The 22603-nt window shown below is 37.7% G+C and overlaps 1 protein-coding gene across 3 annotated transcripts in view; it reads left to right on the forward strand.

Moving 5' to 3' along the window:
* The window catches only part of mol (dual oxidase maturation factor 1 mol), a 96986-nt gene that overhangs the window by 52725 nt on the left and 21658 nt on the right, over positions 1-22603 (forward strand). For all 3 annotated transcript variants that reach the window (XM_017611829.1, XM_017611830.1, XM_017611831.1), the window contains 2 exons: positions 2498-2555; positions 2876-3010. In XM_017611829.1, the coding sequence (XP_017467318.1) occupies positions 2498-2555; positions 2876-3010 (193 nt within the window). The remainder of the gene's footprint in view (positions 1-2497; positions 2556-2875; positions 3011-22603) is intronic.

The following is a 22603-nucleotide window of genomic DNA, read 5'->3' on the forward strand; positions in this document are numbered from 1 at the left end:
GTTTTAAAGATTGGATGTTTTTAGAATTTAAATGATGTCAGAAAGTACTACTATATTAGAGTGCTCATCCATAGGCCTCTGATTATTGAATGGGCACCCTTGCCAATTGGGCAACTTTCCGAAGAAGCCCAAGAGTCAAGGAATAAGGATTAAAAAATATCGGCTGCTTGTAGCCTCGGACCCTGTCCTTTCAAGTTTACGTTTAAACCCACCAAAACACAGTCATAAACTGTCGTCAGATGCCATTAAATTATCAAACGTTTTAAATGCGGATGCGGAATTGCCATCAGAAAATATAGATATGAGCTTGGATACTTCAGATGACTGCGAGTCTGATGGGGTATAAAATTGTTATCTTAAAAATATATTCCTGTACCAACAAATATGTATGTCTTGTTCATTGATTCATTCAAAGTCCCGCAGTTCCCGTGTAAATTTGAGCATCAAGATTTTTAGAAACAAACATTAAGACCCCGTTAGTGTTTGTCCGAGCTTCTCTTCCGATTTGTGGCGTGCGCCTTGATGTTGGCACACAAAGGAGAGGGACCAACGCCGAATCCGGATTTTATTTTTATGAGAAGCTGTTCTTCGTGCCTGCCAAAGGGCGACTTTATTACAAAAAACTTGTTTGTTTCTTATTTTTTGCGTATATTGCTAACCGCTACATCACATTATATAACAAAAAAAGCAGAAACCATGACCTTTTATACTTAACTACCTTAATTTTGCTAAAAATCTGATTATTTTAAGCTGCAGCCATTGTGGATCCGCCATTTTGAATTTCATAATTATCTGGTGAAATTTAAAACCAGAAACCAACATAAAGACGTTTACACAAGGTTTGATTACAATTGTACCACGCTTCGACTTTTGGCCAGCTTTTTCGAAAAATTGGCTACTGTGCAGTGTCCAGTGAATCATTTTGGGGGAGAGGCCCAAAGATTTCCAAAAAGTCGTTGACAAGCAAAGAAACCTTTGTGCGTTGTAACAAGATTTACCCCAAGATATTTCGCCTCACTAGAAAAATCCATTTTTGTACCACCCGCTGGCTTGAATGGGTCGATCCTAAGGCCGCCTTAAAACTGGATATTGGTGTAAAGTCTTTGAAATCTTCGTCTATCGTTTAGTGTGATACGGCAAGTATGTCAAAGGTATCAGAAATGCTTTACAATTATGTTTCCACCAGTGCTTCTGACGTTTCCCTAACGTCTTTGAATATTTGACCATTCTGTTTTCAAATAAATGAAGGGATTGGCGGAGATTCAGCTAACAGGTACAAAAGTTATGGGACATTTTTATTTGGTGCGGCAAATTTTTATGCTCTCTGAAATAACACCTCAAATTAAGTATTTTAACACACTTGAATGGAACAGTCTAAATCAAAGACAATCAACGAAGAAAAATGACAACAGCGTCGAATGGTGAGATAAAAGGTTTCCTCGACGGAAAACATGGGCATATCTTGTACAGGTATACCAGCAAACACAATAAGTTAAGTTAAGGAAAATTTCATTATAAGAAAAGTTAAAAGTCTTTTGCCCTTAACCGAGTGTAAAATGTACAGTCATTTTGAAATCTGCATTGGAAACTGATTAGAGAAATGAATTGGAATTTAAGTGGAGAACTAACAGCCCAATGCTGTAGTTAGAAAATAGGAATAGCAAAATTACCAACTAATCGATAACTAACTTCTGTTTGCTGGGATATATGTATGCATGTATCAGTAATACATATGTATCAATAAGAGACACATTTAAATGTAGTTCTTAATTAATTTGTGTTTTATATCTTTAGTTTACTTATTTTATTTTAAATATGGATAATTCTTTTCAAACCAGCCACCTCCTGCTCATTTTTCTTGGGGGAAAAATTTGTTTTGAGCACATGCAAAAATTTATCTAACCTCAAAATAACTGTCTGAATTGAGTTGCGTCGCAAAAAATGCAGATTTTTCGTCAAGAATGGTCGAGGAAAATAAAACTAATCAAATGAATTCAAAAAATAACTTTTTTGATAGTGCTTTCTAGTCGCTAAACAAGAATCCGAGGTCAGTTTTTAAACTGGAGATGGCGGATCCAAGATGGCTGACTACATTTTTGTAATTTTTTACGGATTTCTACAAAATTATATGTAGGAGGGCATCTTGAATTTAAAAACTGACATCGAATTCTTGTCCAGCGAGTCCAAGAGGGCCCAAAATATTGATCTGCGAAATTTATTTGGATATTTATGTTCTTTTTAGCAGTTATTTTGAAATTTTAGAAAAATTTTTGTTTTTCAAAAGATCAGACGTCATTAAAAATTAAACTTTATCACATTTTTTTCATGTGCTCAAAACATTTTTTCCCCGCAAGAAAAATGGGCACGTCGGGTGGCTGCTTTGAAAAAGATTTTCCCCCATTCATATATTTTTTTACATGCAAGTAAATCTTTTCTTACATATGTATGTACATTTGCATGCAGAATACTTATTTATTAATTTTTTTATATTTTCCAGAAATTCACCACATTTTCGACAGTCACACTCAGCTTGTTCGTGGGCTTAGTCATACTAAGTGAGTAGCAATGCAATATTTTTTATATACAAACAAATATAGATATGTACATAAATATGTATGTATACACAAAGAAATCCCAAGCACTGTAGCAAAAATCCACAGCTGGCTAATGTAGGCGCCTGCGCAAAGGTGCGACCGAACTGCGTGTGATTTATGCTAGCTAGCACCTCTATTTATTTGTTGTTATTTATTAAATTTTTTTTTGTTGCTTTTTTACTTCTACAAATGACCAACTATTAAATCATTAATTTGTATGTTATATTTGGATATAATTTTCGTGCTTATTTTATTTACCATATTTTCTTTAATCCACACAGTTACGCGACTGGGCTCCGCATGGCATGTGGCACACACAACCATCATTGCGCCGTACAAGGCGTTCTCGCGTGAGAAGATGCCGTCACGGATAGGCACGCATATCGGCCTCATGCACGTCAATGTGACGTTGACAGGTAAGCGAAGGTGGTGAGGGAAAAGACGAAGGGGGGAAATTAGTGGGAGTCAAGCTGCCATATATTATGTACAAATGTATGTATGTGTATGTGTAAGTTTATATTGCATGTTTTGAAATATGTACATATTTATTTGTTTTTGACTATGCAATATTTAATAAAAGCGTTGCAGAAGGTATCGTTTATTGCGTGCCAAAAATTGAGAGTTTGCAATCTTCTAAAGCTACTTATATAATGAATATCATATTAAAACAACAGCGAACATGGAGCCTCGTAGGTGGCATCGATGAAAAATTTCTATGTAGCTATTAATTTCTTGAATAAAAATGGATCCTGACTAGTACCAAACTGATTTGATAAATTTAAGTCTTGCATAACTCGCGTTTTTCTTTTTCATATAAGCTAGTGACAAATTTTAACCGCAACACCGCGATTTTTTCTTCTTCTATATTGGTGCTGTAACCGCTTAAGCGATTTTGGCCGAGTCCAAAACAGCACGCCAGTCTTTTCTCTTTTGGGCCAACATATGCCAATTGGAAATGCCAAATGAAGTCAAGTCCTTCTTCACCTGGTCTTACCAACGCAGAGGAGGCTTTCCTCTTCCTCTGCTCCCAACATTGGGATTAGCGTTAAGTACTTTCAGAGCTGGAGCGTTTCTGTTCTTTCGAAAGAGATGGCCTAGCAAGCGTAACCGTTGAATTTTAATTCGCTATATCATTGTAAAGTTCATACAGCTCATCGTTAAATCGTCAGCGGTGTTCGCCATCGGCAACGCGCAAAAGGCCTTAAATGTTTCGCAGAATCTTTCAAAAACTCCATGAGCCGGATGATCAGATGTTTCATCGTCCATGCTTTTGCGCCATATGTATGTATATCAGCACGGGTAACTTGAAAAGCGTGATTTTTGTACGAGAGAGGAGTTTACTTCTCAATTGCCTACTCAGTCCAAAGTAGTACTTGTTGGCCAGAGGGATTCCTGTACATACCCATTAGATTTGTTTATCTATCTATCTATCTATCTATCGCCCTGGTTTTGAAACCTTCCGTTAGCCGCCTAACTCTCTGGCCAAATTTTCGTGCCATTTTCCTGTGGGCCTGCAGTGGGCAGTGGGAAGAACTTGGGCGAGCCTAGGATAATAGAATAATACCATAAAATTTCTACGGGCACCAGGGCACATGGGAGTCGAAGGTAATGAGGAAACGGATAAACTGGCGGATATTCGGCCCACGCTACACTAAGGCTTGTTTGAGTAACCGTTCCGCAGAGCCTGGGTTCAAGCCTGGTTTCCGACCAACACCAAAAAAAAAAATAAAAAAACAAAAAAGTTGTTTCTAATAGGCTAGAAATGGCAAACCTCCGACGGTATTTCTGCCTTGAAAAACAGATTCTCATAAAAGTACAATTGTGTAAGCGCCAATCTATTGTTATTATTATTAAATAGAAATACATATGTATATATGTACATTCGTGTACAAAATGTTATCAAATCATAAACCCATTGCGTTATGTTAGATATATTTTGACATGTACATCTTTTAACACTAACCAATTGAGCAATAATATAAATTTTGAAATCATATCACAAAGTCTACTTTATATTTGCCAATAGTTTCCTTTATAATCACTTTTGCCACGCTCACTTAATAATGGCTTAATAAATTAGCATGCCAATGCGAACGCACTGATGAAACCACAAAGAAAAAGAGAAACATTGTTGTAATCAAACAAAATGATGCAAATCGCTGAATGAAAATTTCACACATAAATTTGTATTATATTCAAGCTTATCCGCGGCAATAAAATCATGACTAAACATTGTTGCGATTTCGTTAAAAACACAAGGTGTTCCAAGTGTAAACAAGATACCCGTCAAATATTAAACCACATTGCGACAAGTGTGTAAATATTTGCATTGACAAAAAATATTGTAATAAATCATTATTATGAGTACCATGTGAGATTTCGCTTTGAAGAAGAAAGGGATATGAGTTATGAATATACAGACATTAATTTGAAGAACGCGGTGAAGGAAATTGTGTTAGATGGTGGGATGGATCCGGCAGCTCTTTTTAGCTATGTCAGTGTACCACTTTGTAAAGACATAAATGCAGAAAGAATACGATTGTACCTTACTACCATCGTAGAAAATTTGTCACATCATGAAAAAATACATACAAAATAAAATTTACTATGCCTTTACGGTTTAGACCACCATCACTATACTCCAGCAATATAAATGAGTTTATGTTAGTCTTAGATAAAATACGGGCAAGAGATTTTCCAAGCCATCAAGCCACAAGTCCTGTGGCCACAGATCCATGACTCGTGGACCACAAAGTCAATTACCTAGCTTGAGAACAGATGACTTACGAGCGGAGCATATGCTGATTTACTATGAGGTCAGGTTAGCTTCCTCGTTCCTGATATACTCACAATCCAAAAACTGCTTCCTTATAGATGCTTTTGAGTTAAACGATTCTTAATTCATCATTGGACTTGACCTAGTCAACGTAAATGTTATGATCACTGGATGGCTCTTCCCAAAGGTAATGGTTGACCTTTTGTCTAGTCATTTATTATTAAGAAGTTAGGCTTCCTGCATTGTCGCTCGGTCCGTTTGAACCTCATTAACCACTCTCCAGTTATGAGTGGGTGTGCCTGCTTTGAACTCGGGAATCATCTCCAAGATTTTTGTTAGGTCCCCGATGGTGTACCTGGGTCGTGATGACATATTTATCTCGTGGTAAAACTACTTTCAGGCAAGCTCCTGGGTAAACTTCACTTACTTTGCTTCCTAGATATCTGCTGTCATCGCAAGCATCTAGTTTAATATTCCCCTGAAACCAGTCAGCGTCTGTAAATGCCAGAACGGGACTGGATAATATAGCTTAATCTGCAGCGCTACTTGTACTCCTTCAACTAGGGCCCATTTCCATAGGTTCCTGGAGATTTCTTCGTAGTTTTGGTTTTTGACGCCTATGATCATGCGATATCTTACTATCTCACTATACTATATTCGCCTCTTTCACCATAGCCCTCCTTCGATATCTGATCGATGATGTGACCGGCCGACTAAGAATTTTGGCTTTAGAATGATGTGCCCTGTTAAAGTCCGGAAGAAGGCAGAAAGTTGTGCTGAATGCCTTCCGGCAATTTTCACTTTTGTAAGTGGTGATAGACTTTGGATTTCTCCTACCCGCAGATACCTTGGTACTAATGTTGGTGGCTATGGTTACACCAGTTGTATGCTTTTGTTGTGTTACGGTAGGAGAGCTTGGTAGTTGCGGCTCTTGTCTGCCTTGTTAGGTGCGTCGGTCTGCCCTTTAGGGAATGTTGAACTTTTATGTTCTTTGTGTCCCTCGTCCGGGAAGAGAGGGGGTCTCCGGTTCAGGCTAGAAATGCTTCAGTAGTTGCACGGTATCCGAAGTAATTATTTTGCTACTGGGATTTGTGAACGGGTCCAGCTAGGCTTATATTTGGTATGAATCAAATGGCATCTTTATCCCGCATTTAAAACAGTAAGGCAAGGCGTTCTAAGTTAGCTTTGGATAAGGGCCCTTAGAATCAGCAGAAAAGGCGTTGCAGGCGTTCCCAAGAAGAGGCTCCTTGTTGTACTGAGGTGGTGGTAGTCATATAGGTGACAACACCTTCGTTCCGACATATTTTCATGTCGCGTGCGTACAAAGAGATGTTCCTAATCAACAAAGCGCCAATAATGCCTAAAGGTGGGGCACGATTAGGGTTGTTATTACAGACAGGGGACGCACTTGGACATTTACGGGATGATACCGTAATCTGAAATCTGTATATCTGAAAGGAGACCATTACTTAATCGACTAGAAGCTGCGAGCCGACTACGAGTTTTCGAATGCGGATAAATCCAATGCTCGAGAGCTTCGCAAGGCAAGTTAGGAAGTTTGAGCCACAATGTTTCCACCATAACCTCGTGAAAGCTGCCCAGGCTAATATAAAGTTCTGAGGTGAATCCACTTCATCATCCTCTTGGCAGCTGCTACAGGAGGGATCAGGAAAGATTTCTAACCTTACTGCGTGAATGCTTACGGCATTTAAGCCTGTTAAACCTCCTACCAACAGCGAGAACTGAGGCTTTGCAAGCACACCTAAAAGTTTTGATCCATCCGTAAGCAAGTTCAGTACTCCCTTCTTTCAGCCACCGCGCCTCACCTAGTCATTCCTTGAGGCAATGTATGTAGAGAAGAAGGTACTGCGAGCAATTCCGAAGGCGCAGTAATCTGGATGATCACTAATGAAATCAAAGTGCTCCGGAACTTCGGAGTTTCCACTTTTCGAAACTGCTACCATTACTTTTCCTAATAGCGGTTCGGTAGTTCTGCTTGCAATATCTACCGATGTTATGTTCAGCCTGTCGCTAAGCTCCAAAATAGGAGTTATTCTTAGTGCTCCACTAATACCGATTAGGGCAATCCGTTGCGCATGCTCAGGCACGACAATGTAAAAAAGGCCACTACTTTATAATATTTATGAGTGAAGGTTTCCTCTATGCAGTTTACTGTTACATGTGGACGATATCTACCAACCATCTATTGCAATAAGCATATTGAGCTCTCGAAGGATTGTCACGAGGATTCCCATTTCTTATTGGCAGCTCAATAAGACTATCTCACGTTTTGAGCAAAACCGAAGACAGGCTGATAGGCGTAAATGCCCAATACCAAAAGAATTTTATGATTTTGCCTTAAAATTAAAATAAAAAAATACAAACTTGGTGTAGGCGTACGATGAAAAATTTTACAGTTTTGGCTTAGGGCCACAATCAAACTATGCATAAGCAGTAGGGCTTACCCACGGGTTAGAGTAAAATCCTAATAGGATTTGACTCCACATCATCATAATTTTATTTTATTGTTTTTAAGTTTTAACTTTTTTGTCGAAACTAGGCACAAAACAACGCGTATGGATAACAGCAGTCAGACTACATGCCGTCATGTCCCTTTTAATCTTTTTTAAATTTGCAAGTTTTACGAATAAATTTAAGCAGAATGTTGGGTGTCAGAGAGCTCAGGTGTTCGTCACACATCACAGCCAAATGCCGCATACCTAATTCTTGTAAAGGCGGGGCAGATGCACAAAAAGTTTTCAAGGCTGGATGGGCAAATGGAGTCATGTATGCCTATCAGAGTCAGGTTTTTGTGCCACATGAAGTTACCAGTCAGCAGTCCAACAAGTTGTCTGCAGTCCCGTCTGCTCAGTGAGAGCAAAAAAGTAGATAGACTTTCTGAGATTGAAGGCAACATTAGTTTTGCACACCTGCATCTCGATGCCTCCCAGTCATTGCTAAGCCTGGAAGACCGAAGCATATTCTCCAACAGAGGTTTACGTACTTCTATAAAAAATTCGGTTAAAGACGCTGAAAATTGCCAAAAAAGGTATTGGAATAAGCTTTTTGCCCCAAAACAGTAAAGGACATACAACTTGTAAGATAAATAAAGCAAAATGTCGACCCCTTAAAAAAATGAAAAAAAATGTGTATGTGTATTTTTAAATAAAACCATTTACGAATGTTAACAATGAGTTAATTGAAATCATAAATTGCGGCCTGTGTGTCTGCCCCATGTGAAACACAAATTAACGCCTGTGTCATACTTCCTAATAAACTATTTGACATATCATCTGCAGCGCACTGAATGTTCTAGCTCAAACTTCTATGTACATATGTAAATATGTATTCATATTTAGTGAAATATAATTTCACCCGTCGTCAGATAAATGTGAAAACATTCCATTTAATTAAAAATAAAACTTTTCCATTATCCCTTTGTCTGCTAAGTGTGTATATTAAGTACCAACTAACTAATAAAAAAGCGTGCATGATTTTACTAAACGTCTTTGTTTTTTTTTGGCAATTCATTTAACTTCCGCGTTTATTTGGCTGCCAAATAGTTGCAACACTCATTTTAAATGGCTCGGGAAGTTGATTGCGCGCGCGAATGTCTAAAATGACTGCCGGCATTTGTTAGATCCGCGTGCCACGGGCGCTTTTTATCATATCTGTAAGTATTATGTATCTGACGTACGCAAATTGCTGCATGACTGCTGCAAAATACGACAGCTTCGCAGTATTCGCAAAAGAAATAATTATTAATTTAATGTTTTCCTACATCAACTTAAATCCTCGTCATGGTTTTGAGTGGTGATTAAGCGAATATTGATGGCAGCACAAAGTAGCTGCTGTGCGAGATTGCCTTTTGGTTGGTTGCTGGGTTGTTTGAATCGACTGTTGACTGCTGGTTGGCTGGCTGGCTGGCTGCCTGGCCTGGCCGCCCGTCTGCTCGATGAGCACGCACTTGTGTGAAGTGTGTGTGTACATATATTAAAGTTTTTTTTTTGCAAAATTTTTTGTTGTTTTTTGTTTTGCAAATATTTTGCATTTGCATTTGTATGTTTTGTGCTTAATAAGTGGTTGACTATAAGCAAATTAAATGTAATAAAAAAAAATTATTAATTAGACAGACAGTCAGCAAAAAAAGTGTGTATTTATAAACTTTGGCACACTTTAAATTTGACAAGCGCTTTGATCGGCCGACAGTTGTCTATTGCCAAATAAAGTCTTTGTTAACTTTGTGTCACCTTTTAACTGTTGACATTTGCGCTTCTGCCATTTTTCGTGTTTTTGTCATTTATCACAATTTTAGTGAGTAGAGTTGATTGTGATTGACAACTTAAAAATGCTGATATTCTGCTTATTGCTTATAATCTCACAGCACAGCTCAAGGCATAGCTTTAAACATTTCTTTGGATATATATTTAATTTTACGACGAAGGCTTAGTTTAGCGGCGGAATACAGCAGAATATGCCCTCTGTAGTTATTATTTGACTCTAATTAATGTAATCTTGGCTATGAAGCCCTTAAGAGATGTTAAACCTAAGAGTTAACCTATATAACAAAGGCGATTATTACGTTAAGTAGACAGCCAATGTAAAACCTAAAGCTATTTAGTCCAATGATAAAATCTATCGATTCCAAATACTCCAAAGCGAAATATTTCATAGGTGCAATGTCTTTACCTGTTCCTTTTTGCCCTAACAACAATCTATGTATTCGCGAGAGAATTTGCTCTTTTTGATATACTTAGAAGGCTATTTTGTAGACTGCAGAACATTTTGCGTCTTCTTGTTTCAGTTAATCGCCTGAATAACAGGTGTAGTTTTCTTTGGATAATGGACAAGATAGGTGGACGAACTTAATTACGGATATTTTTTGGCAGATATGTATATATGTATATACGAGAGATTTTTTCGACTATGCCCGTATAGCACAGGAGGATCCTACGTGTAATTCTAAGCAAATTTGCCGAAGAAACAATGGGTCTGAAATCAGTTCAGAGTTTGCCAAATTGCGAAAATAAATTTCTTAGCATTTTGCTGTCGTGTCGTAATTAAGTGATTAAATTTTGTATAAAGGCATGCTATAAGGAATTTTTTGGTATGCGAAACCCATTTCTGCACTTATCTTATGCTTAAAACTACAACCAGTTGGGCCCAATAGTGAAAATTTTCACATTTTCTTCGAAACCTATTTTAGCAATTTGGAAAACTCCAAATTTATTTTAGACCCATGGTTTCTTCGGCAAATTATGCCTATGCGCATAGACAAAAAAACTAACCAACCCTTAATGCGAATTTTTTAAAATTTTTGGTTGCTGAGACTCGGACAGCAATCGCTATGTCATAAATGTATGCGTTTATGCAAACGATTATGAAATCTCAGAAATCGGCACAGATTGGAGAAACATAACATGGCATACTCAAAGACTGCCTTAGAAGAGGCACATCTTTGAAATATAAGTATCTGCATTTGCAATACAGTCTGGCACTGAAGTCCCACAAAATAAATCAGCAGCCTACGAAATATCGGGGTGGGAATATTGGACCTCCCTAATTTCATTGGGAATGTATATCAACTAGTTCAGCAGGTTAATGCTTTGATTATTCCTTTTTTCAGATTATAAAGGAAACTCTGCTAGCAATTTGCCTCCCACTGTCACTAACTCATAATGGATAACTATATGTATATGTCTCCGAGTGGAAGTATGTAACGTTCCATAAACGTCACCTAAACCTTAAAGACTCCTCTTGGTATTTCTAATTGTAAGAGAAGAAATTCACTTTAATTTTTCGTTGAACCCGGTCAACGGTCAATTAAGAAGCAGAATAAAGCAACCTGAATAGAGCCTCCAGCCAGGACTTCGTTGAATTAATTTCGCTTGAATTAATTTCACTTTTTCTTTCGGGTGTTGAGGACATATCGTTACAAAAGCTTCATACCTAATACTTGCGAAGGCGGACAGAAGCACAAAAACTGTTTCGAAGTCTAGGCAAAATGGGGTCGTCCTGTATGCCTATCACCGTCAGGCCACGAGAAGCGACCAGTCAGCAGTCCCAGCAGTACAAGACCCTTTAAGATTGAGAGCAACATGAGTTTTGTTCACCTGCAGCACCTTGAAGCTCGCTGCTATTTCTGAGCTAAATATTCACCCAGTTTCTGACGGTGGCTTCGAAGCATGAAGGTGGGAGTGTTATAACTGTGTGGGACCGAGAAAGACCTGGTCCGAGCGCTCTCCAAATGGTCGGATGTCTCATTACCAGGTACCAGTGAGGGACCTGGCCCCAGAGTAAAACAAGTTTGTTATGTTTTCCAACATAATCTAGTCGAGACTTGATTTTACGAACTAGTTTGGAAGTAGTTAGAGGGCTGCCAATGCCTTGAGTGCAGCTTGGCTGTCATGTGCAAATTTGGACTCAGTATTGAGATTAAGCCAGTAATTAGCCTCAGGTGTTTCTTCAGTAAAAGGCAACGATGGCGTACTATCCTCTGGAATTGAAAAGATATTAAAGTCTTAATCTTTGACTCGCGCCTCTTTGTCTTCCCGCCTCATTCCACACTGTGTCATACCAGCACCCATTTCTCGTAAGCCTACAGGTGGTCCGAGCAGCACCACGTGTTGTAGGGAAAACTCTCGTACGGCATAATGCGATCGTTCGTTTGAAGTTAGGCAAGCAGATTTCCCACGCTATTGATTGCGAGTCTGCTCCACCACACCATAGATGTCCGGCTGATTATGGATTTTATCATAGAGCCGGAAATCCACAGCATTCCTCTAGGTGATAGACCCTACGTTTAACCAAAGACCTGCTTACAGATCCAGAACGCTATTAAGGCTTTCGATATCTTTTCTTATAAATAATCTATTTCTGGAGAAATCTGAATTGTGTCTCCTTTAAGGGCAGGGGGACAGGGCCGTTCAATATTTTACGTCACATGAAGAGCACAGGACTATCCGCGTGGAAATTTACTCGATTAACGAATTACATATCACTTAAAAATATGTTCATGAAACTATCAAGGCTATCAAAATCAGATTGTAAGGTGATTGGTTGAGGCATTAAATTTTGAGTTTTTTTCGGCAACGAGCAAACATGACCTGCTTGTCTTAATATCCAAAGCCTGAAGTGCAAAATTACAAGTTGATTTGTTGATTTTGTAAATTCGCGACAACTACAACTAGTTTATCTACAGGAAATGCAACATAAATCGATTAATCCATTGTCAATGACAACCGGCCGGAGTGGTGGTAATAAAAACAAAGCACCAAAAATAGACAAGCAGAAAAGCGACAACGGTGGCATAAGTAGCGAAAAAGCAAAAGTCCAAAAGCAGAAAATAAACGAAATGCTGTCATAAATGCCGTAAATGTGCTAAAACGACTGCCATTGAAACACTTTTGCTGCGTATAAATCAATGTACATATGAGGCATTCTTCGTCAACAGGAGCCACCTCTCTCCAAAATTCGTTTAGCTAAAAAACCGGTTGTATTCTTGAATATTTTTTTTTTTAAATATTTGCTTTTAAAGGTTGGATGGCAAAATTTTTAAAAATTATGCGACTTACTTGAAATTTGGGGCTTTTAGGATCGCTAATTATGCATATGATAATTAATTTTGAAATTAGGAATAACGGATCCAAGGTGGCGAGTTTTCTTTTTAATGAATGGAATTCGGCATATTGTATCTGCCCTGCGCGTACAAACATACAGACAGATAGATAAACAGACAGACAAAAAAGAAATTTTGTTTTTTGATTGGGCTTATGATGCTCTAATAAAGATCCCCATATTAATTTTTCTATATCTATAATGTACAGACATCGGAATGTTACGATTTTATTATATGTATAGAACAGCGATCCAAAAAACGTCCGAGCAACAAATTTCGAGGCAATCCAATAATATTTACAATTTTTGTCTGCCTTATTGGATCCGACATATATATTGAACTTCAAAAACGCCACCCATCATTTAAAATTAGAGACTTTTTACCGAATTTTTCTAGATTAAAACCGATTTTTTTTTATCTTAACCAATTTCGGAAAGCGGGGCTTTAGTTGATGAAGAATGCCTCGCAGTATCTATGTACATTCGTACATACATATGTATATACTTATGTATGTAGTTAACCTTAAATGTAATCACTGCAAATCATAAGAGCTTTCAAAGCTACTATACACACTGTAGTACTAAAATAGCTCTCAGTGTGCAGTCGCAAAGTATAAACTTAAATTTTCAATTTCAGTTTTTTACGCATTTTCTGTGATTTTCTATCGGCAAAGGCACTTTAAGCTTCATAAAAAAAAATCTACACACAATTAAAAAAAAACAACTTGAATGGCGCGAAAAAATACAAAAAAAAAATTTGAAAATAACAACAACCGGGAAATACTCATTGACAAATGCTGGTAGGCCTCAATTGTACGCATGCGGAACTGACGCGCACCAATGTGCGCCACGAGATTTCAGCGAGCGTGTGCCGCCGACTGCAGCTGGCGAGCGGCATGGCGGAATTTGCGGTAGTCATTCATTTGTGTCATGCAAATCCGTGTGTAGTTGTCGTCAATAGCCGTTGCGGTTGTTGTTATTCAACAATTTTTGCATTTGAGCGCGGCTCTGACTTCATGCCAACGACCTCCAATAATTACGCATACGCCGTGTAGTATAGATTTGTATGTTTGTAGGCAGGTGGTATAAGTACTGCCGCTTTGCATAAAGCACCAAATGACAAAAAAAAACACGTTAGCACTTCTCTTCAATAGCGCGTGCGCACTTGAAACCGCAACAGCGGTGGTGACGACGGCAACGCAACTGTTAGCAAAAAAGAAAATAAATAAAATAAAAAACTGAGTTGCACTTAAAGCTAAATGCTTGCATACAAACCTAGAAACATACGTTCATACATATGCATGTATGTGTGTTGCTAGAGTAGTCAAAGCTAGCCTTTTTTGCATTATTTTGCATAAATTTATACATACATACAAACATACACAGGCGCTATTTCGTTGGAATTAATGAGTGTTGCATTGTAAACGTAATAAATTTATAGCTGGCAAAATAGCAATATTACAAAAACAAAAAGGCAGCACAAACACACGCACGCACAAATATTATCTACAAACAGTAAGTGAACGAGCTGAAGTCTCGACCTAACATTTTCATTTTGATTTTATGTTTGTCGCTCGCATACAACCAAATTGGCCACGAATGTAGGGGTTGGGCACTCCATTGAACGTGTTGAAGCATTCAATTATGCATTTTTGCCACTCGTCGTATTGTTGTCTACTGATGCCGTTTTACATACAGACATACACAAATTGCCATAATTGAAACAATATCCGTGTTCAATTTGGTTTTGCAATAATTATGCAGCTGTGAAGCATCAGTTGCGCGATTAAAGTATCTGCATGTTATAAATGAGCTGGGAAATAATAAAATTATGAGTACCAAGTAGCTAGTTGCGCATTTAAAATGCTTTGAGAACTTCTTGTAGTTGTAGAAAACTGGAAAAGGGGAAGCATTTCAGTAGATTTTCATTCCTCGATTCAGTAAAGCTGATGTGTCCATTTCCACGACAGCCGTCCCTACGCAACGCAAAGGTTCTGACATGGGCCCAATACCAGACCACTTCTGCTGCTTATGCCAGAGACGACTCCATCCGCACTCCACTTCAGTTAGGGGAATACATGCAGCGTGTGGTGTCACCTAAGAACCTATTAAGGACTTAGGTTCCACATGAAGTGGATCTGAAGGTAGTGTTCAGGTCTTACGGCACCACCCGCATACATACATGGCTCCAATTCGCGCAAAGGGCGGGTTCGAACAAACGCCCAAAGAGCCCCCACGGTTTCACGGAGCTTACGAGAGACTAAAATAGCTCGTGCATCTCTACGAGTCCAACAAGGCGTGACCATCGAAGGTGAAGTTGCAGGTCTTCAAGGGACATTCCGTAGTTGTTGTTAAAGCGGCACTACTAAGGCGCGTCTGGGTTAGTTTGTCTGCTAATCGTTGTCTTCAAGCTCAGCTAACGGCACTCCCAACAAACCAGCTGTTTCTGCGTGGTCGGACCAAAGGAAGAGGGGTGTTTACTGAGTGAGATTGTGTTGGCATGTGAAGAGGTGGTTGGTGTCAATGGGGAAGTTTCCACATGCCGGATACAAATTGAGGATATCGGGGTCAAGTCTGGACGGGTAGCTGGAGAGTCGGATACAATATCCTTACCGTAATTGGGTCAAAGTAGTGCGGATCTCTCGTGATTGATTTACCAGTTGTCGAATCTCCAGATTAAGGTTCCTAATGTGGGGATCACTGTTTGTTATCGATCCGTTTTACCTCCGGATGAGACGAAGCTAACCGTTGTAGCAGTGTCTACCTTGCGGAAGCGACGATCGCTCTCGGCAATTTTCGGGAAGACGCCCCAGTCAGCTTTGTGGATGTTCAAAAAGGCACTGTGGCCTCCGGAAGCAAAGTCGGTGGGCTAATTGATGGAGGTGATTTATGCAAGCTACATCTTATGTCGCCACGTTATGCTGTTTATCAGACCTGCGATAGATATTGTTAGCTCTCCCAAGCTACAGTAGCTAATTCAATAGGCTTTCTTATCGATCATTTGGCAGGCTTGAGTGCAAAAGATGGTTTTGCGCGTTAAAGTTACCCACCACTTAAAGTTTCCATCCCTGAAGAGGATACCTATGTCAGTTTGAGATTCTGCCGGGTATCTGGCGGTAGGGGCATATAAACATTAAATATTTCGAATTCGACGGTTAACGGAGCACAGCTCAGTTGTAGAAGAGGAGAAAAGTCGTACATGTCCGTGCCTTGTACTGTTTTTGAGCTCAGCAACGAAAACCTGATTTTGGACTTGTACTTCGCTTGTACTTGTACTCACCGATTGAAATACAATTAAAATTATTCATTTTCTATAAAAAGTTGGCTGAATATATTCGAACTCATTCACGGACTGGCAACTTTTAAAGGCATGTAAAAATTCGCCTAACATTTACCAACCTTCCTTCTCTAGGTCATTTTAAGTTCGGTCGCGCCAGAAGAGTATTTAGGGGAGAAGTTTCTTTATCTTCTGTGTCTGAATCTACCTGACATAAAGTTGAAATAAAGCATTGCAGTAACTTATAATAATAATATAATAATAATGCCCTGGAGTACCTGCAGTGTTTCGCCACAAATGGATTTTATGAGAAGATTTTTCATGGCAGAAATACACTCGAAGGTTTGTCATTCCCTGCTGAGGTGCGACCGCTATTATAAAAACGTATTGCAAATTAAATGTTTCTTGGACCAAAGATAAAGCCAAAGCCAACCAACAACGAGGGCAACCATTCTCAATGAAAAGAAGAGTGGTGAGCCAAATCACCTTTTCTTCCTTTGCACATCGGCTCAGAAGAATTAAGTGCTACTCTATCTCTCAAAGTAGCACGATTTCCGAAATTTCAGCTTTCTTCCAAGAATGTAATCGTGGCTTTATTCGACCTTACTCTTTTAGTGTATGGAGATACAATATGTACTTGACCACACAGCTTGATTCACTTTGCCTGCGTATCGACGTTTGCTTCCCTCTCCTTCCCCTCCTTTTATAAAATAAGGAATGCCAATTCTCTTTCTTCTTCTACATGCGTTGAAATTTTGTGGTGTATGACATAAAAGCAACTACAAGTCGGACTTTAACTCCGCTGCGAGGTTGCAGTCTAGCCCTCTTGTAGGTGTTCCAGCGGATGTGTTCTTAATACTTTCCCCGAAAATCACTTTGGAACCAGCTATAACAGCGCACTTTTATTACAGTAGGGCCAGGCCCGTCAAGAAGGAGGGGAAAAGGGGTGAATACCACCGGACCCGAGCTTTTTAACGGGCCTGAAATATCAGAATCATAACTTTTTATCGCTTTTATACAATATAATAGCCCCTTCGTTATAGGTTTTATTAGATATATATTCCGATTCGTGCTTATTGGTATACAATAAAGAAAATGATCACATGCTTTTGAATTAAAACAATTTATGTATAGGTAGAGAGTCTCGTGATTTTTCAGTCCGAGTTTTCTCTCGACGGCCCTCAGTAGGGCACGCACTGATTGGCTTGAATGATCTCATACACGAGTTAAGGTGGTTGGTACGAATCAGCCTCTCATGGAAACTTAAGTGAATAAAGACATCAGTAAGCTCCAAGTTGCTCGTAAATATTCTAATTTTTAATATAATTCTTGAGATTTTCTCGAAACATCAACTGCTTTAACTTAGTAGAGTTTATCTTATTTACTTAGCGTTCGGATGTTCAAAAACCTGAAAATAGTTCCTAAAAATTGTAACACAAAATTCTGTAAAAATAAACCGTCTTTGCCTTTACGCAAAATACAAATGGCTTGTATTCTATGAAGCACATATTAAGTATGATTTTTTAAGCAATATTTAAGTGATCATTTCTACAGACCTTAAAAATTTTAATTGAAGAAATAGTAGTTTTTTTTATCAATTTAAATTAAATGTTTGTATATGTAAGTTTCCCCCGGTACTTATGTATGAACATTAGGGTGGTCCAAAATAAGTAAAAACGTAATTTTAATGCTCTCACCCCTAGGATTGTTCTATATCGAAAAAATAAACCTCTATTATCGAAAAAATACTACTTTTCGTAGAAATGGTATAGAATTCTTGAAAATCAAAACATTTCGATCGGAAAACTCTTGTTCTCTTCAGGAGACTTCCAATAACAATATCTAGTTGTTTATTTAACCATTTTTTTAATACTAAAGATTTTTTATTTATCCCTCCATTGAATTTTTTTTTGCATTTCTTTTTTTCTATAAAATACAGTTACTATGAAAATATGGTTAAAGATATAATCGGTGACTGCAGTAACCACTTAGCAAAAATTAGGTTATTATAGATTTTTGTATAATGGACGTAGCCACGTCCACTAATGATTACATGTATATATCTTGGTAACCGCTCCTTCAATTTCTCCAGAACTTGGCACAGCTATTGGCCCTGGTACGGCATTAAAATCGAACAATAACCACGCCCACATCCCATATATCGGTAATTTAGAGAAATACAAAATCTTCGATAAATCAATCTTCGATTTCAAATAAAACAAGCAATTTTTAAGCAAAAAATAGGTTAAAAATAGGTGCATATTTTTTCGGTATAGAACAATCCTACGGGATGAGGGCATAAAAATTACGACTCCACTTTTTCACATGCATTTTTGGACCACCCTAATGAACATACTTATACATATATGTACATCAATATATCACTTCGCGTACTAAGTATGTTTGCATGGATATTTAATGCTTAATGACTTAAATAGTTACAACATGCAACGTTTATAGAACGTTTGCCATTTTTGCATAGCAAGCATGTACGTTTGGATATGTATGTATACATATGTACATATACATACATTCATACTTACCTACCTTTTAATTGCTACTCATTTTCACTTTCAATTTTTTCCCCTGCATTGACGGTATTTAATTGCAATTGTATCCTCGATTTAACAGCCGCGGACTCGTCTATTTATTATATTTATTTATTACGAATATCAATTTCTCGTTTTAATGTACTTTGTATGCAAAGCCGAACCTAGACCTAAATAGTAAAATCGCCAAAAAAAAGAGGAAATATTTTGCGAAAAAAATTCACTTTCAATTGCTATGTACGAGCACAAAAGCGAAATAATGTGCTGGTGGAATGCTAATAAAAAAAAATTGCTAGTGTGCACATAAACTATGCGAAGTGTTTTTGTACGTATTTATATAAAATATTTTAAACGTACTTATTTATGCAAAACTATATATAGTGGCAGTTAAATAAATAGGGCCGCGACATTTTAACAAGTTTTGGCTATTCTCTCTTTCTTTATTATTTTTGTATCACATTATAGCCCACTATCTAACAAAAACCATGTTAGTACCAATTTAAACTTTGTGAAAAGACTAAGAAAACTCGACAAAATTTCATCAAATTAGAAGTTTGATTGATTTTGATTGATTTTGGTTGATCTTTTTTGCTAACAGTGTCATGCATTCTAGTCCATACAAATATTTGAATTTTTTTTTTAATTGGAAATTTAATGGGCTACATTTATTTAATTCTGATTAAACATTTGTTGAAATGCGTCGATGTTTTACGATTCTCGTGAAAAAATTTTAAATTTTGACTTACATGGATGTTGATAGACGGAACTAAACTTTTATAAAAAAGTAATTGGTATTAAATAACTTGAATAAAAGTAGGTAAAACTTGTTAAAATGTTTACTATTTATTTGACCACCACCGTTTGTCTACCCTAATAACTGTAATTTGCAGAGAAAGCTCCTACATAGATATTTATAAGTGTGAGCTAGAAAATCACCAGTTCAATTTTCAGCTCAAAAATGATAGCCAAAGAGCCTGTGCCTTCTAAGGCCCTTTACTCTTCTCCAGTACTCCCTGCGTGCTAAGTTTACCCATTCGGTATTTAAATGTAAATTTCTTACAACACCAACTGAGTCGGTATACCGTTTCCTGCCTCCTCTTGCCAGTTCGTCGGAGACTTCTTTTCCCTCGACCCCGCAGTGAAATAATGGTACTCATCATAATTTTACCATGATTTCTGTGAAGTGATCTTTCAACTGGAAAGAGTCCTGATGAACGCTTGACTATCTGAAAAGAAAGATAAATATAAACGCGATATCCAAGTCCATTTAAAGGTTAATTTTAGGACGAGATTGCTAGCACCTCAGCGTCTGTGTATACACATGGCTCCGGTGGTTTTAATGAGAGTTTTTTTAGATGAGAATTCCGACTTAGTGTAATTAGAACTTTTACTTCGTCAGAGCATTATAACAATATTCCTCCTAGGGTGGCTAAATTTTTGCAGGCTTAAGCTCTCATTGCTACATCAGTTTGATACCAGAATTGCGCTCACTCATAACAACAGTAAAACCGAATTTTCCCTTAACAATAATTGCCAGGTTATCTCCCTACCTAACCGCAACGACACCCAACTCTGCGATAATTACCACTCGTCCGAAGGTGGGTTTTGACGGCTCCGTATATGTCGGTCTGCGTTTGTTTTGTGACGTTGTCACGGGGTGATTCCTCTTCAGTGTTCGCTGAGAGCTTTTGGCTATTTTGATAATTTTTCTCCTTGGCCTCCTTGCAACCGGAGCCAAAAGGAGCCTCCAATTGTATGCCTTGTACCACTGTGCCGACTTCTATTAGCTCTAAAGCTTTTGGACAGAAGCAACATCGAATATCTTGTAGAGATCGCCGGTAGAGTTCCAATGCAATTTGTTTTGGCTTAAAATTTTTTAACTTGAAGTCCACTACATGAATTGACTGCTATATAGACCACCACCAAGTAGGCTCGGTTCGAGAGAGATTTATGAGCATAATCCGGCTCATTTAAAAATATTTCGTTTGAAATTAAACTCCTTTTTACCTACGAGAAAAATGAAAAAGTTCAACGGAGCAATACTGATTACACGGCAACCTTATTTGAAGCTGGTTGCCGACCGAAGGTTTTTTCTTAACAGCGGTCGTCCCTCGGCAGGCAATGGCAAACCTCCGAGTGTATTTCTGCCATGAGAAACAGCTTCTTATAAAATCACAATCGCCGTTCGGAGTCGGCGTAAAACTGCAGGTCCCTCCGCTCTGTGTGACAACATCAAAGCGCACGCCACAAATCGGAGGAGAAGGTCGGCCAAACACTAATATATGTGTAAGCGCCAATCTATTATTATCTATATATTAATACGCTAACATGAATTTTGTCTCCGTTCGTTTGGTGATTCTAGCGAACCGATTTCCAAACCAAGAACACCAATGGAAAGGCATTTTCCTGTCGATGAGCAGAGTTTTTATGGTTTCACAATTGGTTGAAAATTACGGCCAAAACCGTCGTTTAAACATTTTCGAATTGTGTATAGATGTTGCTGCAACATGTTCAATTTGACATGTTTCGCCTGTTGTTTCACTACACATTTGAAATAAAGATAAATATGAAGATGAAGAAATGAATGAATGAAGATGAAGTCAAAAAAAAAGAAGGCAAAAGTGAAGATAAAGACGAAAATGGAGGCAATGACAGATACATAAAAATTTGTGTAACTGAAAGGGTAAGAACATTTCTTGAATTTATGAAGTGAAACTTCTTTAGCGGCAGTTGGTTGGTTGGGAGTAAATTGTCAAATTCAAGGGTAATAATGCACACGGAAATGGTTCTTAGCGGTTTAGCGGTTTGAGAATAAAAACAAAAACAAAGATGCCTAGAGATAAAGGCAAAAACGAAGATCAAGGTAAATTTAAACACTTTAAGGTAAAAATGAAGAGGAATATGCAAAAATAAAGATAAATATGAAGAAAAGAATGAGGATGAAGATCGATATTGTTATCGATATAAAACTCGATATTTTTATCGATATAATAATCGATATTGCTGTCGATAAAATAATCGATGTTGTTATCGATACTGTTATTGATTAAATAACCACTATTGTAATCGATATAATAATCAATATAATAATCGATATTGTTATCGATATAATAATGAATATTGTTATCGGTATAATAAACGATTCAATAATTGATTTTGTTATCGATTTAGTAATTCATATTGTTATCGATATGTACAGTAATCGATACTGATGATTGTTATATTTATCGATCGATTTTGCAATCGTTGTATTTTTCTATATGTTTATGGATATTGTTATCGGTATTTTTATCGACACAGTTATGAACAGGGTTACACAGGGTTATGAACATGGCATCACATCACATTATATCACATGATATGAGGAGACATCACATGATATTACATCATATAATATGATATCACATCACACCATATCACGTGACATGACATCATATGATATGACATCATATGGTATAACATCATATGACATGACATCAGAGGATATGACAACACATGACATGACATCCTATCACATCACATAAAATCACTCACATCTTATCACGTCATCGCACCACATCTTATCTACGTGAATAGAAAAATAAAAGGATGTAAGCAAAGATGTGAAAGATAAAAACAAAGATTAGGACCAATCCAAAATTTCCATATATGTGTATGGTTGTTTTGCAACCTGTTCAATTTAAGCTGTTTCGCATTTTGGTTTACTTCGTATTTGAAATTCAACTTTGAAATAAAGATAAATATGAAGAAACAAGTGATAACGATGAAGACAAAAAAAAGGCAAAAGTGA

This window comes from Rhagoletis zephyria, unplaced genomic scaffold (assembly GCF_001687245.7).
Source record: "Rhagoletis zephyria isolate East Lansing unplaced genomic scaffold, Rhagoletis_zephyria_1.1 Rzeph_scaffold_00464, whole genome shotgun sequence".
Taxonomy (NCBI): domain Eukaryota; kingdom Metazoa; phylum Arthropoda; class Insecta; order Diptera; family Tephritidae; genus Rhagoletis; species Rhagoletis zephyria.